At 45.4% G+C, this 17007-nt stretch overlaps 1 protein-coding gene across 7 annotated transcripts in view; it reads left to right on the forward strand.

The window, feature by feature from the left end:
- Nucleotides 1-17007, forward strand: part of TENM2 (teneurin transmembrane protein 2) — a 3863575-nt gene that overhangs the window by 3333164 nt on the left and 513404 nt on the right. For all 7 annotated transcript variants that reach the window (XM_069654289.1, XM_069654288.1, XM_069654292.1 and 4 more), the window contains one exon: nt 6470-6675. In XM_069654289.1, the coding sequence (XP_069510390.1) occupies nt 6470-6675 (206 nt within the window). The remainder of the gene's footprint in view (nt 1-6469; nt 6676-17007) is intronic.

Below are 17007 nucleotides of genomic sequence, written 5' to 3' on the forward strand. Positions count from 1 at the left end.
AGGAGCAGGAGAGAGCAAGGAAAGACTTGTGGGTTTGCGTGTAAGAGTGAAATTAATGTAGATCTACTCTGCTGGAGCGAGTTCCGTGTGAATGAGAGATGCCAGGCAACCTAAGGCCGCAAGAGCGGCATCCAAGATTTTTAAAAAAAAATAAAAGTCTAATAAACATATAAAATAATCATGAAATAAAATAGGAAAATGAAGTTGAGTGCAAAATAAAACATGATAAGTAAGGTGCCCAGTCACACGCCAACAGCCCAGACACTGATTCTAAAATACTGGATTTTGTTCACACTCCCTCTGTATGGGCTCCGCTGCTGAACAATTTGTATGCACTTAACAAGAGCAACGTTCATGCTGATAGAAGGATGTCTCCTATCCTATTTCAAGCCCAATCCTGCTCAAAAGAGCCAACCTAAAGTGCCATCCTCCAGATCAATGGAATAGTCAGAAATGTAATGTTCCCCAACAGCACAACAAATACTGCCAGCGAATAACATGCTCTTCCCAAGCTCGGCATACGATGAGGCCCTGGGCCCAATAAGTGTTTCCATAGGCAGTAAAACACATTTAAGGCATGTTTCCAAGACCCATTGATACTCCTGGATGCTTACGATAAGCCGTGTGTCCTTGAACTCTGAGTCTAGTGTTCTAAATCTGAGAAATGTGTGAAAAACCTTCACGTTCTGGTCAGAGACTTCCTCAAACTGAGGCAAATCAGCGTTTTCAATTTTGAAAAAGTGTCTGTCGTTGTAGCAGATAAAGTACTCATCTGCCTAGTATCGCTCATCTATTGGTTGTTTTATTAATGTATTTATAACCAAACAAGTACAAATATAATAGATTATATCGATTGTTTAGACTTCAGTTTAACATTTTTCAGATAAATCATACCTGAGTAACAAAGGAAGGCAATAATCGGCAATAATCGGTGCTGTATTATGTGACCATAAATGTGTTAATGACTATCACACCACAATGCTGCTGAGAGTGGGACAAGAACAAACTACCTTGCTCGCAGAGTTGGGAAATTAATGTAAAATGTATGAACATCACCTTAATGCTGAAAATGCCACTACTGTGTATGACAACATACGGGGCAATTTCAAAAATAAAATGTAAAGCAAAACAGATTTATATAGAGTATAGAAAACTCAGCCTCAGGAAACTGTGAGGTGAACTGCTATTTCTTTATGGATTTATTTGTTGAAATTCTTTTAGATCACAAACTACACCACCAACTTGTTTGACTGACAGTCAGATAAGATGGTGAGAGGGAAATGGGATGCAAGTCCTGGAGGTTCCTGTTTGCTTTAGAATGAACATTCTACACCGAAATAGCTTAGACAGGGGAAGTGCATATACCAGTTGCAACCTTGGGAAGGAGAAATGTTGAGACAGTGCAGAGGAGTCCAGTATGGGAGCAAGGCTAGCTACAGTCTTGCTGCAGAGTGGCAATGAAAGGAGAAATGTGGAGAAAGCCCAAAGGAGTCCAATATGGGTGTAAGGCTAGTTACAGCCTTGCTGGAGAGTGCCAATGGAAAGATAAATATGGAGACAGCGCAGATGAGTCCATATTGGTTGGAAGACTAGTTACAGCCTTGCTGGAGAGTTGCAATGAAAGGAGAAATGTGGAGACAGTGCAGAGGAGTCCAGTATGGGTGTAAGGCTAGTTACAGCCTTGCTGGAGAGTTGCAATGAAAGGAGAAATGTGGAGACAGTGCAGAGGAGTCCAGTAAGGGTGTACGGCTAGTTACAGCCTTGTTCGAGAGTGCCAATTGAAAGAGAAATATGGAGACAGTGCAGAGGAGTCCAGTATGGGTGTAAGGCTAGTTACAGCCTTGCTCGAGAGTGACAATGAAAGGAGAAATGTGGAGACATTGCAGAGGAGTCGAGTATGGGTGTAAGGCTAGGCACAGCCTTGATTGAGAGTGGCAATGGAATGAGAAATGTGGAGACAGTGCAGGGGAGTCCAGTGTGGGTGTAAGGCTAGTTACAGCCTTGCTGGAGAGTTGCAATGAAAGGAGAAATGTGGAGACAGTGCAGAGGAGTCCAGTAAGGGTGTACGGCTAGTTACAGCCTTGTTCGAGAGTGCCAATTGAAAGAGAAATATGGAGACAGTGCAGAGGAGTCCAGTATGGGTGTAAGGCTAGTTACAGCCTTGCTCGAGAGTGACAATGAAAGGAGAAATGTGGAGACATTGCAGAGGAGTCGAGTATGGGTGTAAGGCTAGGCACAGCCTTGATTGAGAGTGGCAATGGAATGAGAAATGTGGAGACAGTGCAGGGGAGTCCAGTGTGGGAGTAAGGCTAGTTACAGCCTTGCTGGAGAGTGGCAATGGAAAGAGAAATATGGAGACAGCCCAAAGGAGTCCAATATGGGTGTAAGGCTAGTTACAGCCTTGCTGGAGAGTGCCAATGGAAAGATACATATGGAGACAGCGCAGATGAGTCCATATTGGTTGGAAGACTAGTTACAGCCTTGATGGAGAGTTGCAATGAAAGGAGAAATGTGGAGACAGTGCAGAGGAGTCCAGTAAGGGTGTAAAGCTAGTTACAGCCTTGCTCGAGAGTGACAATGAAAGGAGAAATGTGGAGACATTGCAGAGGAGTCCAGTATGGGTGTATAGTTAGGTACAGCCTTGCTAGGGAGTGGCAATGGAATGAGAAATGTGGAGACAGTGCAGAGGAGTCCAGTATGGGTGCAAGGCTAGTTACAGCCTTGCTGGAGAGTGGCAATGAAAGGAGAAATGTGGAGACAGTGCAGAGGACACCATGTATGGGTGCAAGGCTAGCTACAGTCTTGCTGCAGAGTGGCAATGAAAGGAGAAATGTGGAGAAAGCCCAAAGGAGTCCAATATGGGTGTAAGGCTAGTTACAGCCTTGCTGGAGAGTGCCAATGGAAAGATAAATATGGAGACAGCGCAGATGAGTCCAGTATAGGAGTAAGGCTAGCTACAGTCTTGCTGCAGAGTGGCAATGAAAGGAGAAATGTGGAGACATTGGAGAGGAGTCCAGTGTGGGAGTAAGGCTAGTTACAGCCTTGCTGGAGAGTGCCAATGGAAAGATAAATATGGAGACAGCGCAGATGAGTCCATATTGGTTGGAAGACTAGTTACAGCCTTGCTGGAGAGTTGCAATGAAAGGAGAAATGTGTAGACAGTGCAGAGGTGTCCAGTAAGGGTGTAAGGCTAGTTACAGCCTTGTTCGAGAGTGCCAATTGAAAGAGAAATATGGAGACAGTGCAGAGGAGTCCAGTATGGGTGTAAGGCTAGTTACAGCCTTGCTGGAGAGTGGCAATGAAAGGAGAAATGTGGAGACAGTGCAGAGGAGTCCAGTAAGGGTGTAAGGCTAGTTACAGCCTTGTTCGAGAGTGCCAATTGAAAGAGAAATATGGAGACAGTGCAGAGGAGTCCAGTATGGGTGTAAGGCTAGTTACAGCCTTGCTGGAGAGTGGCAATGAAAGGAGAAATGTGGAGACAGTGCAGAGGAGTCCAGTAAGGGTGTAAGGCTAGTTACAGCCTTGCTGGGGAGTGGCAATGGAAGGAGAAATATGGAGACAGTGTAGAGGAGTCCAATATGGGTGTAAGGCTAGTTACAGCCTTGCCTGAGAGTGACAATGGAAAGAGAAATGTGGAGAAAGCCCAAAGGAGTCCAATATGGGTGTAAGGCTAGTTACAGCCTTGCTGGAGAGTGCCAATGGAAAGATAAATATGGAGACAGCGCAGATGAGTCCATATTGGTTGGAAGACTAGTTACAGCCTTGCTGGAGAGTTGCAATGAAAGGAGAAATGTGGAGACAGTGCAGAGGAGTCCAGTAAGGGTGTAAGGCTAGTTACAGCCTTGTTCGAGAGTGCCAATTGAAAGAGAAATATGGAGACAGTGCAGAGGAGTCCAGTATGGGTGTAAGGCTAGTTACAGCCTTGCTGGAGAGTGGCAATGAAAGGAGAAATGTGGAGACAGTGCAGATGAGTCCAGTATGGGTGTAAGGTTAGGTACAGCCTTGCTAGGGAGTGGCAATGGAATGAGAAATGTGGAGACAGTGCAGATGAGTCCAGTATGGGTGCAAGGCTAGTTACAGCCTTGCTGAAGAGTGGCAATGGAAAGAGAAATATGGAGACAGCGCAAAGGAGTCCAGTATGGGTGTAAGGCTAGTTACAGCCTTGCTGGAGAGTGCCAATGGAAAGATAAATATGGAGACAGCGCAGATGAGTCCATATTGGTTGGAAGACTAGTTACAGCCTTGTTCGAGAGTGCCAATGGAAAGAGAAATATGGAGACAGTGCAGAGGAGTCCAGTATGGGTGTAAGGTTAGGTACAGCCTTGCTAGGGAGTGGCAATGGAATGAGAAATGTGGAGACAGTGCAGAGGAGTCCAGTATGGGTGCAAGGCTAGTTACAGCCTTGCTGGAGAGTGGCAATGGAATGAGAAATGTGGAGACAGTGCAGATGAGTCCAGTGTGGGAGTAAGGCTAGGCACAGCCTTGCTGGAGAGTGGCAATGGAATGAGAAATGTGGAGACAGTGCAGAGGAGTCCAGTGTGGGAGTAAGGCTAGTTACAGCCTTGCTGGAGAGTGGCAATGGAATGAGAAATGTGGAGACAGTGCAGAGGAGTCCAGTATGGGTGCAAGGCTAGTTACAGCCTTGCTGGAGAGTGGCAATGGAATGAGAAATGTGGAGGCAGTGCAGAGGAGTCCAGTATGGGTGCAAGGCTAGTTACAGCCTTGCTGGAGAGTGCCAATGGAAAGAGAAATATGGAGACAGTGCAGGGGAGTCCAGTGTGGGAGTAAGGTTAGGTACAGCCTTGCTAGGGAGTGGCAATGGAATGAGAAATGTGGAGACAGTGCAGAGGAGTCCAGTATGGGTGCAAGGCTAGTTACAGCCTTGCTGGAGAGTGGCAATGGAATGAGAAATGGGAGACAGTGCAGATGAGTCCAGTATGGGTGCAAGGCTAGTTACAGCCTTGCTGGGGAGTGGCAATGGAAGGAGAAATGTGGAGACAGTGCAGAGGAGTCCAGTATGGGTGCAAGGCTAGTTACAGCCGTGCTGGGGAGTGGCAATGGAATGAGAAATGTGGAGACAGTGCAGAGGAGTCCAGTATGGGTGCAAGGCTAGTTACAGCCTTGCTGGAGAGTGGCAATGGAATGAGAAATGTGGAGACAGTGCAGATGAGTCCAGTATGGGTGCAAGGCTAGTTACAGCCTTGCTGGGGAGTGGCAATGGAAGGAGAAATATGGAGACAGGGCAGAGGAGTCATGTATGGGAGTAAGACGAGTTACAGCCTTGCTCGAGAGTGACAATGGAAAGTGAAATGAAGAGACAGTGCAGCGGAGTCCAGAATGCGAGTAAGGCTAGTTACAGCCTTGCTGGAGAGTGGAAATGAAATGAGAAATGTGGAGACAGTGCAGAACAGTCCGGTAAGGGTGTAAGGCTAGAGTATTTATTTATGGAACGAGGAGCATTGATAGTGGAACACTTGGAAAACCAAGCACAGCAGGCATTCTACGTGTTTTGCAATTTAGAAATGTTTGACAGGGGTGGCTTGAGGCAGAAGCTGGTGCTGCCATTGAAGGAGAAGAGATTCTTGCAATGTTGGTAATGTGTTGTGGGACCGGGCATACATTTCTCCTGAGAGCACAGGTAGTGGAAGCAAGTGAGGAGAGCATGGTTGCCCTCACTTCTTAGGGCACATCTGGCCACTGCATATTCAGCATCTTTAGGTGAACATAACATAGAGGGACATGTGCACTTTCCACATCCTCTGCGATGTATATGACTTTGCCATTAAACATATTGGTTATTTCTCTGTTATTGGCCGTAGCTGATGATAATATGCATGAATTCGCCTGAAAACAGCAGCTGATGGAAGGTCAAGTCAGCATGCAGTACAAGGCTGCAGTAGTGCCACAGGTAGTCTGTATGCAAAGCCCTTGCCAAAATGCAAAGTATGGTCTGATCCCTAATCCCAAACACGTTTATAAGAACAGCATGAATTATGTGTGTTTCCTATCTTGCACGTATCTAAGTTTTAATGGTGGGGGATATATTGGACTTGCTTAAGTGTGAAACTGTGGAAAGGGGCAAATAAAACCTCTGCACAAAATGTAATGCAATGGCACATTAACACGCCCTGCCCATCCATCCCGCCTGACACATTTTATGTCCCGATCTCATTCTGAATGGGTGAGAACAAGCCCAGGTGCATTTACTGAGCCCAGTGTCTTCTCGTATTGTACTTGATCAGTAAAGAACGAGGAAAAAAGACACATTCGCCAAGACTTCCAAAGCTCGGAGGGATGTATTTATAGTTTTTAATTTAAAGTATTTATGTTTAGAGCTCGGTTTTAGGAAGTAATGTTAACGTTGGCTGAACCCTGAATATAGAAGTGTCTGGTAGGCAGCAACTAAAAAATAAGCCAACTTTCAAGTGAAAATAATATTCTCTCTCTTTGTGCTGCTTTCTTTTCCCAGGACCCTGGGCTGCCCGGAACAGCAGCATAGACAGTGGGGAGATAGAAGTCGGGCGCAGAGTGACCCAGGAGGTACCAGCGGGGGTATTCTGGCGTTCACAGATCCACATAAGCCAGCCACAGTTCCTGAAGTTTAATATCTCTTTGGGGAAAGATGCTCTGTTCGGTGTTTACATAAGGAGAGGCCTGCCTCCATCTCATGCGCAGGTATTTAAACAAGGATACGTGCACTGGTATTTCTGAAATTATGATGCATTAGCGTGCGTTTTTGAGACTCTTTCATCATTGGCTCACTTGTCGTAACTCTCCCGTTTAAGCATGAGTGGGTCACATGTAATCCTGCTGTATGGGTTCAGATTGCATTCCTTTCGGGACATGGAACGCTTGAATTATCACAGAATGTTTCAGGTATTGAGTTTCTGTGACGCTTCCCAGAAATGTTCCTTAGGATACATAGCGAGGGATTTCAACCACAAATTCTGCTTTTTTATCTAAATGCTTGTGAGCAATTAGTGACCCAGTGCGCATTTAAAAAATGAAACCATCGCACCGATCGGTGCATTTGGGAGCCTTACCCTATGGTAAACCTACACACGTTGCGGCATTTCCCTCGTGCCGGTCATCCTTTTTGTTTTTGTTTCCGGCCACCATTGAAAGGGAGAAGGCACTAGATGTAGTCCTTTCTCCCTCTGCCATGGCAGCCATTTTTGGCTACCATGGAAGGGGAGAAGGGACTCCATGTAGTCCCTTCTCCCATTCCATACTACATGTAGTCCCTTCTCCCATTCCATGGTGGCCATTTTGTTTGTTGACTATGGCCGCCATGGTAAGGGAGAACGGACTACATTTCCCAGTCCATGGCAGCCATTTAAAAAAAACATTTTTTGAGCTGCGAAACGCGACGCATCTCGCAACCAAAAAAAACCCACTTTTAGTACCACGGTCTAACGGGCTGGTGTACTAATTACAATAAGCCCCTCGCCAGGAACCCATTACTGCATATGGTAATGCCCTCAGGGCCTTCGTTAAGGCCCTCGTTTGGGCCTGTAACTATGGGCTCCGGGGGCATTACCTGATGCAGTAATGGCCCCCTGACTTTGTGCTTATTGCCTAAATATTCTAGGCGACTATTGGTCTAGAAACAGATCAGGAAGTGTGCAGCCATAAATATTCAGCAAATTAATCTGCCATCCAGTGAGTATGCAGAGAAACAATTTTCCTTCCGCACTGGGTTCTGAGGCATGGTTTTGGCTCAGTTCACCTGGTTTCCTGCATTGTCTACTGATCTTGTGAGGGGTTTGCTAGATCCTTCCTCCCTTTCCCTATGCCAAAATCCCATAACACCTCACTTGGGCTTGACAGTCAATGTATCTATGAGTATATCTATGTGAGGAATGTCTATAGTGCAAACCTAGCACAGGTACAAAGGTACACACCTTACTTAGCAGAAAGAAAGGTGGGAAGCATCTGCAAGGTGTCAGGGAAGGGGGAGAGAAGGTGACTAGAACCCATTACAGGACTCATTGCCTAAATGCTAAGTTGGCTTTGTGCTAGTGGGGTGATATCTTATGAAAACCAAATGCATCTTCACATGACCCCTATTTCCTTTATTGTTTTATTGTTTATTTCCTGTTCTGCAGTGCCTACATAATGCAGTACTTTGTGCCATACATAGTACCTATGATTTCTCCCACATTGCTGGGCACAGTGCTCGGTGTCTTCTGTTTAGTACAGCAAATAACAGAAATGATATCATTCCAAAATTATGGCAAAATGAACCTTCATAGTCTTGAAACATCATGGTTTCCTAATCAATCATGGCCTCGACCTAGAAAGGAAAACAACAGAATTCCCATGGCCTGCAAGTCATATAGCTGGGACTGGCTAGAACGATCACCTTACTGCTCTGCTACAGATGTCCACACTGAGCCGGTGCACACTTCTGTCATCACAGACTGCACCAACTTCATGGCTGGCACCGAAGTAGTGTGACAACTCCCACAGGATGTGTCCTTTGTTTGAGTGTAGGTAAGGCGGGCGGGTCACTTCATGTTTGTACCATGGTCATTGATCACTTCAGGAGTGTTAAATGCAACAGCAGTTTTAGGAATTGCCTTTTAAACCCCTATGTTATGGCGCGTGAACATTGAACATCACTTTCGCACACAAGAAAACATGCTTATCCACTTTTTGAGGCTGCAGCTCTTGACATTAATCAATGTCCACAGGGCCTGGAACACTTGTAACATGTGCATAGATGACCACAATTACCATCACTGATAGAGGGACATAACTGGTTTTGCTTTTCACACATGAGTGAGGCAAGGTGTAGATTCCAGGCCCTATGCTTGGTCTCCTAAGCTGGATGCACTCTTTCCAAAACTGAAGGGCACTGGCATGGGCCCTTAGGCTCTCACAGAGGCCCGGTATCTAGCATTGTGCCATCCTTTCAGGTGAGAGGGCAGCACAATGTGCTTGCCGCCACTTAGGATTAATTACCTAATGGATTTCACAAATCTCCCATGGGATTCTTGATCTGCTGAATGTCCGCATCAGAAAGACCTTAGTAGATAACTCCTTGTGATCTTTTGTCACCCAACTAGAAGTGTATTAGAAAGCTCGCATTCACTGCTGGCTGACTGAATGGTTGTGTATGTGACTTTAAGTCACCAGGCGAGGAATTTGATTGTGAACCAACACGGTGGTATTTCTCAATCCCAGGTCTAGTACTCTTCATTTGCTTTTGCCACCTTTCAAGAATAATTCCCCAAAGTCAATTTTCTGTCGGGGGTGTACTGTATTGCATCCATTCATGTGCTTTAGATGTTTCCTATTAACATAATCTTTGGCCCCTTGGCCCCCTGAGGGAAGCCTTCATAATAACAACAAGACGGAAACATGTTAGGCTGTCTGAGCAACAGAGACTGTGTAAAAGAGATGCATTGTTTTAAAATCCGAGCTGTATCATATTACATGTAATGAAAAATGAATGACTTTTTCTGACATATTTCCACTGTTCAATATTGTGGATATAATTGATATGACGCAAATGTGAGTTTCTGTCACATGGTGACGATGGTTGTTAGTAATGGGCTATTTCTGTCATGTGTTAAGGTTGAAACACATACATGAATTAGTTTGCATGCACCCAAAGTAATACAAGTAGTGTTTCTTACAATTCAATTCCAAATATGCGTACTTTTATTGAAAAGTGGACTCATGGGTACTATGGGAGGGAGTCACATTGTCATAAATCATACTATTTGCTGGGGTGTCCTATTCACAATCCTCCTGTTTTCCTTTCGGTGCTCCACTTTTATTTTGTTTAGAATCCCAAAATAAGGTGGCATAGCATAGCCATCCCAATCACTGATCTGGCATCTGCATACCCTGCTTTGTCCTCCAGTAGCATCTTGCTCTTCTTGGAGAATTTGGAACAGAGAGTTTCACAGTAGCATCTGCTGAATGTATCCAAGATCATGGATTCTTCTTAAAATGCTCCTTATGGCAGCTCCTGCTGGAGAGAATGTTGCCTCAGATGTGTGCCCTGGAAAGCCTGTTCGTATCTGCTGTAATACTCTGGTGGCTTTATATCCAACCTTGGCCTACACCAGGGGGTTTTCCTGAATATATTTATTTCTTCGCTTGTCAATGTGATGAACCCAATGGTGTCTTCACTCCTTTGCCGTTGATGACCTCCCCTCATTTGGCATGGGGACAACAGACACTACCTGATCCTGAGCAGGTGACAGCTATATGAGGGAGGATCACATGGGTGAAGAAAACCTCCAGGGAAGTGTCATGGGATCATCGGATGAGACATGGCATCCCCCTTTTCCTTCTGAGGATATCCCACTCATATTTAATACCTTATTCGCATATTGCTGCACCTCCCATCATCCACCTAAGAAGCGTGTGAAATCCCTTTTGGATCTCTTATCAAACATCAAAACATGCCTTTGAAAACCACTAAAACCGTTTTCCCAAACGTTGTATGCAAGTTACCCAACATGGACTTCCAGTCCCACAAACTGAGACGTGGAAGAGGGATCGAGTAATACAGATCACCCAAGCCCAAGAGCACAAGCCATACACTAGTTGTTATGAGCGCTTACCTACAGCGGGGAAATTTAAACAGCTGTAGCAGCAGTCCAAACAGAGCTGCTGGTGGGCGAAGACTGCATTTCTCGGGAGGTTGTGAGATCAAAAGGCATTCCATGGAGCCAACCGGCTTATGGACGAAGAGAAGGGAAGTCGACCGTGAAGAGGACCATGATGCAAGATGCCGAGAGAGGACTTCTGGGTATTTGCATGTGTTCAGAAGTCGCTTTCACCTCACTGGTGCTCAGGAAGACGCCGTAGAGCCCCACAGGCGTTGCAAAGAACAGAAAGACCTGGAAACAGAAGTGGCAAGCAGGACACTGAATGCTTGCTGCCATTTAACCACGAGAGAGGCAAAATACACCAAGAAGAACCGGTGAGTCCAAAGAATGGAAGAGGGGACATGGGGGCGTATCGGCAGACATGAGCAACACAGCTGCTGAACTAATACATGCAAATGAACATTGTTGTAAAAAGGATAAACTGAACAGAATAAGAATCTTGCAATCATATGAGTGTATGCAAAACACATATGAAATACATCCTGGCAGAAAAGCATGCCAGGACGGATTAAAGCCTTAAAAAAAACAATATAAGAGACTATCAGTATTGGAAATGTGTACAGAGTCCACATATGAAAGCCCTGGCAGGAGAGTATATCAGGTTATTTGAAAGTGTGTTTGAAGGTGCAAGAAAGTGCATATGTAATAAAGGCCCTGGCTGGAGAGTATACCAGGCAGTTTGAAAGTATAAAAACATTCTTAAGTAAGAAAGCCCTGGCAGGAGAGTATACCAGGCAAATACAAGTTGTAAGACTGTTCAAAGGAGAAAGGCTGAGTATAATCAGCAGATGTTAATTGTGAATGTATGCCTCTATGAGAAAGTCCTGATTGGAAGGCATATCACGCACCAAGTTCAACTAAGTGTAAAACAAAGATTGATTCAAATAATCCTGAACAGATCACATCATGAAAAGGCAGAGAATATATTTCAAAGGAGAAAAGAAACTTGGCAAGAGAGTACATCAAGTACTATAAAACGCAAAGTATCACAGTTAAGTTGTTTTGTGTGCCAGCCACATTGATACTCAAGAGACTGATAATCCTGAAAGGAAACCAGATTGAAGAGAAATTCAGGGGATGGGAATTACCCTCTGGATCAAGGAACTCTGTCCTTTGGAATGGACGAAGAAATGTTCCCTTTCCACTTTAAAATTACTTAGTTAGAATCTGAGGGCCAGAATAAAACTTTGAACGCAGGACGTTTTGTTTTGGACCTTCTGACCACTGACAGAACATTAGTTTTGGTATTAGGTAGGGAAACCCCTCTAGTGCAGGGATAGAGAGGCATTTTCCCAACCCCTTTTATTTTAATAAAAGGTCTTTGACCAAAATTATGAACCCCTTCTGTCCAAGTTTCATTCCTGACTCCTCACAGCAAATACGTCCCTGTGAAATCCTGTTTTGCCAGTTCTAGGCTATGTATACCACTTTATGCATCACATGTGACTAGCCAGATGCCATCTTACAGAACTGGGAATCTTAGATTCTTCAAAACTCAAAAGTAACCTTTCCCTGAGGCCCAACTCCTACTTAAGTCTGGTCAGACCCATTTGTCCACTGTGAGGGGGATAGCTCAGTGGCAAAGCGTTTGTCTTCAAAGCAAGACAAAGCAGCACAAGACAGGTTTGAATCCCGATCCCACACTTAGACAACAATTTCTGGTATTCAGCACGTTATAAATGAAAACATATAATTAGAAAGACTTGTTACTGAAAAGACTAGCTAAACACAGAATTGCTAAACACATGAAACACATGAGTATCCTTTGACACTTTTAACTTGAGATATAAAGGGGTTAGTGTATTTTTGTAACGCTCACCTGATTCTCGCAGAGGCGCCGGTCTTGACTGGGCGACTACCGTATCTTCAAAGGTGATGTGTAGCACCCGGTTGGCTCTTTGGGCTGGACCTCTGTGCACTGTATGCCTGACGTGTAGAGTAAGATGTCTGCAGATAGAAAATATGGGGTTATTGGGGTGTCCCTATCTCTTTCCTCTTCTCCTCTCCTGTAGACCCCCAAAGGTTAACGCTCTCACCTTAGGTAAGTGAATGCCGAGCTCTCCATCTGCCTCGGGGCAGGGTGCTGTAACCAGTTTCTTCACTGGATAGGTAGCGCAGGCCTCTTGACTTCAGAGGACTGCTGTCCGTCGTTTACTGCACGAACGGTAAGTTTCGAGTCATTCAAATGTCTTTAAAGTCTTTAGTAATGATGTCTCTTGTTTTGCAGGGTTCCGGCGATGGCGGATGACGGGCTGAAGTGAGTTAAAGATGGAGCCCGTGTGATGAATAGAAGCGCCTGGAAGCACGTAAGTAAGCGCTTGTTGCCTGCTTCACTATGCGCTCTAACTGTCTTTTTATTTTGCAGGTACGAGTTCGGAGCGGCTGCAGGGTGCCGGAATACCCACTGGATTAGATGTGGAAAGGAGTAATGGCACGTGAGTATTAAAGTTCCCCAATGTCTTTAAACGCACCTTCTTTTGTCTTTCAGATGCGGGATGCAGCGCCGAAAAGTAGGTAAGCCTTTGCCTTTCAGATGCTGGAATGCTAACCTGTTCTTTCTTGTCTTTATAGGTGTTGCTGAAGACTGGATTCAGGATGGTAAGCCTTTGCCTTTCAGATGCCGGAATGCTAACCTATTCTTTCTTGTCTTTCTAGGTGTTGCTGAAGACTGGATTCAGGATGGTAAGCCTTTTTCCTTAGGCCCAGGACCGGATGCAGAAGACACAATGAGCGTTCTGCTGCAGAGGTTGCAGAATAACGCAAAGCAAGATTCATCCACTGGGTGTGGTTTAAATAGCCTCCTGTAGTGCTTAGTGTCTCCTTCCACAGCCACGCCTAAGTAAGAAAAGAGTTCCTGGTAAGAAAAGAGTTCCTGCCTTCCAGAAGAGTTCCAGTGTTCTGAATCTAGGGAGTGGCTCCAGCCCCACCCAACAGGAAAAGTAGTTCCAAACAGAAGAGGATCAGAGGCTCAACTGGCAGGCAAGTAAGCAGCATGGTCTGCTGAAGGTAAGTCCACCCAAGCATTATGAGCCCGGCGCTTCCAGCGCTGGGACTGGGCATATTTATGAGCCTGGTGCCACTGGCGCCAGGACTGGGTCCAAATGGTCCCAATTGGGACTGGTTGGCACTCGGAACCTGGGTTATGGATCTGCTTCCAAGGGAGTTGGGAAAACCCTGACCTTTTGGAAGCAGAGATCATGACAGTACCCCCCTCAAGGCCCCTCCCAAACCGGGCTTCTCCGGGGGTTTTGGCTTGTCAGGAAATGTTCGGTGAAATCTTTTGATTAGGCGAGGAGCGTGGACATATTCAGCAGGTTCCCAGGATCTCTCTTGGGGGCCGTAGCCTTTCCAGTCAATTAGGTAGAATAGTTTAGATTTGGAGATCTTGGAGTCCAGAATGCTTTTGACTTCAAACTCGAGTTCTCCATCCACTAGGATAGGTTTTGGAGATTTGGTTAGTCGGGTTTGAGGTTGCACGGGTTTTAATAGAGAGACGTGGAAGACCGGATGTATCTTCATGTGCGGGGGCAAGTCCAACTTGACCGCTACTGGGTTTACTATGGTAGTGATGGAATAGGGACCAAGGTATCTTGGGTTGAATGTGCGTGGCCCTTTTAGAGATAGATATTTGGTGGATAACCAGACTTGATCCCCTACTTGATAGTGAGGGGCTTCCTTCTGATGTTGATCTGCTCCTTTCTTGTATTGTTCTTTAGCCCTTTGAAGGTGAGAAACAGCTTCCTTAAAGGCTTGGGTGATTGTAGAATGCAGGTAGTCTACTGCTGGTGTTTCAAGATCTTGGAGGGGATCCAACTCCGAGGTTCGAGGGTGACTGCCGTACAAAAGAAAAAACGGGGTTTTCCCAGTTCCCGAATGGACAGAGTTATTGTAGGCATACTCGGCTATCCAAAGGATATCTTTCCAAGTTTTTTCAGTTTGTTGCAGCATGCAGCGTAAATACTGTTCCAGAGTTTGATTGGTCCTCTCGGTTTGTCCGTCGGTCTGAGGGTGGTGACTGGTCGATAGTCTCACATCAATTTGAGCCGACCGACAGCAACTTCGCCAAAAATGAGAAATAAATTGACTACCTCGATCCGAAATTAGAACCGAAGGAAAACCGTGCAGTCGGACGATGTTTTCGAGAAATTCTCGGGCCAGAGTTGCTGCTGTTGGCAAGCCTTTGAGCGGAATGAAATGCGCCATCTTGGAGAATAAGTCCACGATTACTAGAATCGTATTGTATCCGGAGCATGGAGGTAGATCGGTGATGAAGTCCATAGAAAGCGTATGCCAAGGGCGAGGTGGGATGTCAACAGGGCGTAAGAGGCCTGCTGGTCTTTCCTTTTGACTCTTGTTTTGGGCGCATACTCCACAGGACATTATAAAGTCTCTGATATCTTTTTTCCAAGACGGCAACCAGAAGTAGCGCTTGATCTTTTCTGAGGTCTTGGCTATACCGGGATGACCTTCCATTAAAGAGTCGTGATAACAAGAGATTACTTTTTTCTGTAAATCTGTGCTGGGTAGGTATAATCGTTCTTGGAAATACAATAAGTTGTCCTTTACTGCAAAGTCCTTTCCCTGCAGATGCCAATTCTGTATGTCTGCTGGAGTTACAAGTTGCCTGGCTTTATCCTTAACTTCCTCTATGGATTCTGTGGCGATTACACCCAGAATTCTTTGTTCGGGAATGATTGGTACAGGTTTAGGGTTGACCAAGTGTTCTTCCACTCCCATCCGAGAAAGGGCATCGGCTTTACCGTTCTTTGTACCAGGTCGATAGGTAATTATGAAGTCAAACTCGGCAAAGAATAATGCCCAACGGAGTTGTCTAGAGGATTGGGCTTTTGCGGTCTTCAAATATTGCAGGTTTCGGTGATCCGTAATCACAGTAACGGTGTGTCGGGCCCCCAGCAGATAATGCCGCCAAGCCTTAAAGGCAGACTTGATAGCCAGAAGTTCCTTGTCAGTAATCGTGTAATTGATTTCAGGAGGCGAGAATTTGCGGGACCAAAATGCCACGGGATGCAACTGATTGGTTACCGGGTCCTTTTGTGATAGAACTGCCCCCATGGCAAGGCTTGAAGCATCAGTTTCCACGATGTAGGGGAGTTCGGGGCGAGGGTGTTTTAAGATTGGTGCAGAGATAAATTTAGTCTTCAAATCCTGGAAAGCTTGTTCCGCCTCGGTAGACCATTCAAAACGTTTGTTTTTCTTTAACAAGGCAGTGATGGGCTGGACTATTCGAGAGAATTCGGGGATAAACCTGCGGTAAAAGTTAGCGAAGCCTAACATGCTTTGCACACCTTTTATGGAGGATGGTGATGGCCATTTGAGAACTGCATCGACCTTCTTTGAATCCATACGCACTCCGCTAGGTGATAATATGAATCCCAAGAATTCAACTTCAGTCACGTTGAAAACACATTTTTCCAACTTAGCGAAAAGTTTGTGTTGACGCAATCTTTCGAGGACCATTTTCACGTGTTTCCGATGTTCAGATTCCGATGAAGAATAAACGAGGATGTCGTCAATGTAAACAACAACACATACATCTATGAGCTCTCTGAGGACATCGTTCATAAAATATTGAAAGGCGGCCGGGGCATTGCAAAGTCCGAAGGGCATGACCTGATATTCAAATAGCCCATACTTGGTGCGGAAGGCCGTCTTCCATTCATCGCCCTCTTTTACTCGTACCAAGTGGTAAGCTCCTCTAAGATCCAGCTTTGTATATATGCATGCTTTTCTGTCTTGGTCCAGGAGTTCAGGGATCAAAGGTAACGGATATCTATTCTTAACGGTGATCTGGTTCAGGGAGCGATAATCGATACAAGTTCTAAGGTCTCCTTCCTTTTTTGGAACGAAGAACAAAGCTGAAGAAGCAGGGGACTTGGAAGGACGAATAAACCCATTTGCCAGGTATTGATCCAGGTATTGTCGAAGGTGAAGGTTCTCAGGCTCGGTGAGGGCATAAATTCTACTACAAGGAGGAGTAGATCCAGGTATCAGGTCTATCTGGCAGTCATAAGACCTATGAGGAGGTAGAGAGTTAGCCTGATCCTTCCGGAAAACATCTTGGTATTCTAGGTATTCGGGAGGTAACTGGGGAGTCTCTGAAGAAATTGCAGCCAGTGCAACACCAGGTGGAGGGTGACAAGAGGAGACACATTCTGGAAACTGGACCGTTCTTGCTCGCCAATCGATCAGAGGATTGTGTTTCTCTAACCAAGGTATTCCTAGAATAATCTGAAACTGAGGGGCCTTGATCACATCGAACACGATCTTCTCATGGTGTCCATCTTGACTTACTAGCGTCACCTCTTGAGTGGTATGCGTTGCTGGCCCGGAGGCTATCTCCGTACCATCCACCGTA

Source organism: Ambystoma mexicanum, chromosome 3q (assembly GCF_040938575.1).
Source record: "Ambystoma mexicanum isolate Mex_15411 chromosome 3q, UKY_AmexF1_1, whole genome shotgun sequence".
Lineage (NCBI taxonomy): Eukaryota > Metazoa > Chordata > Amphibia > Caudata > Ambystomatidae > Ambystoma > Ambystoma mexicanum.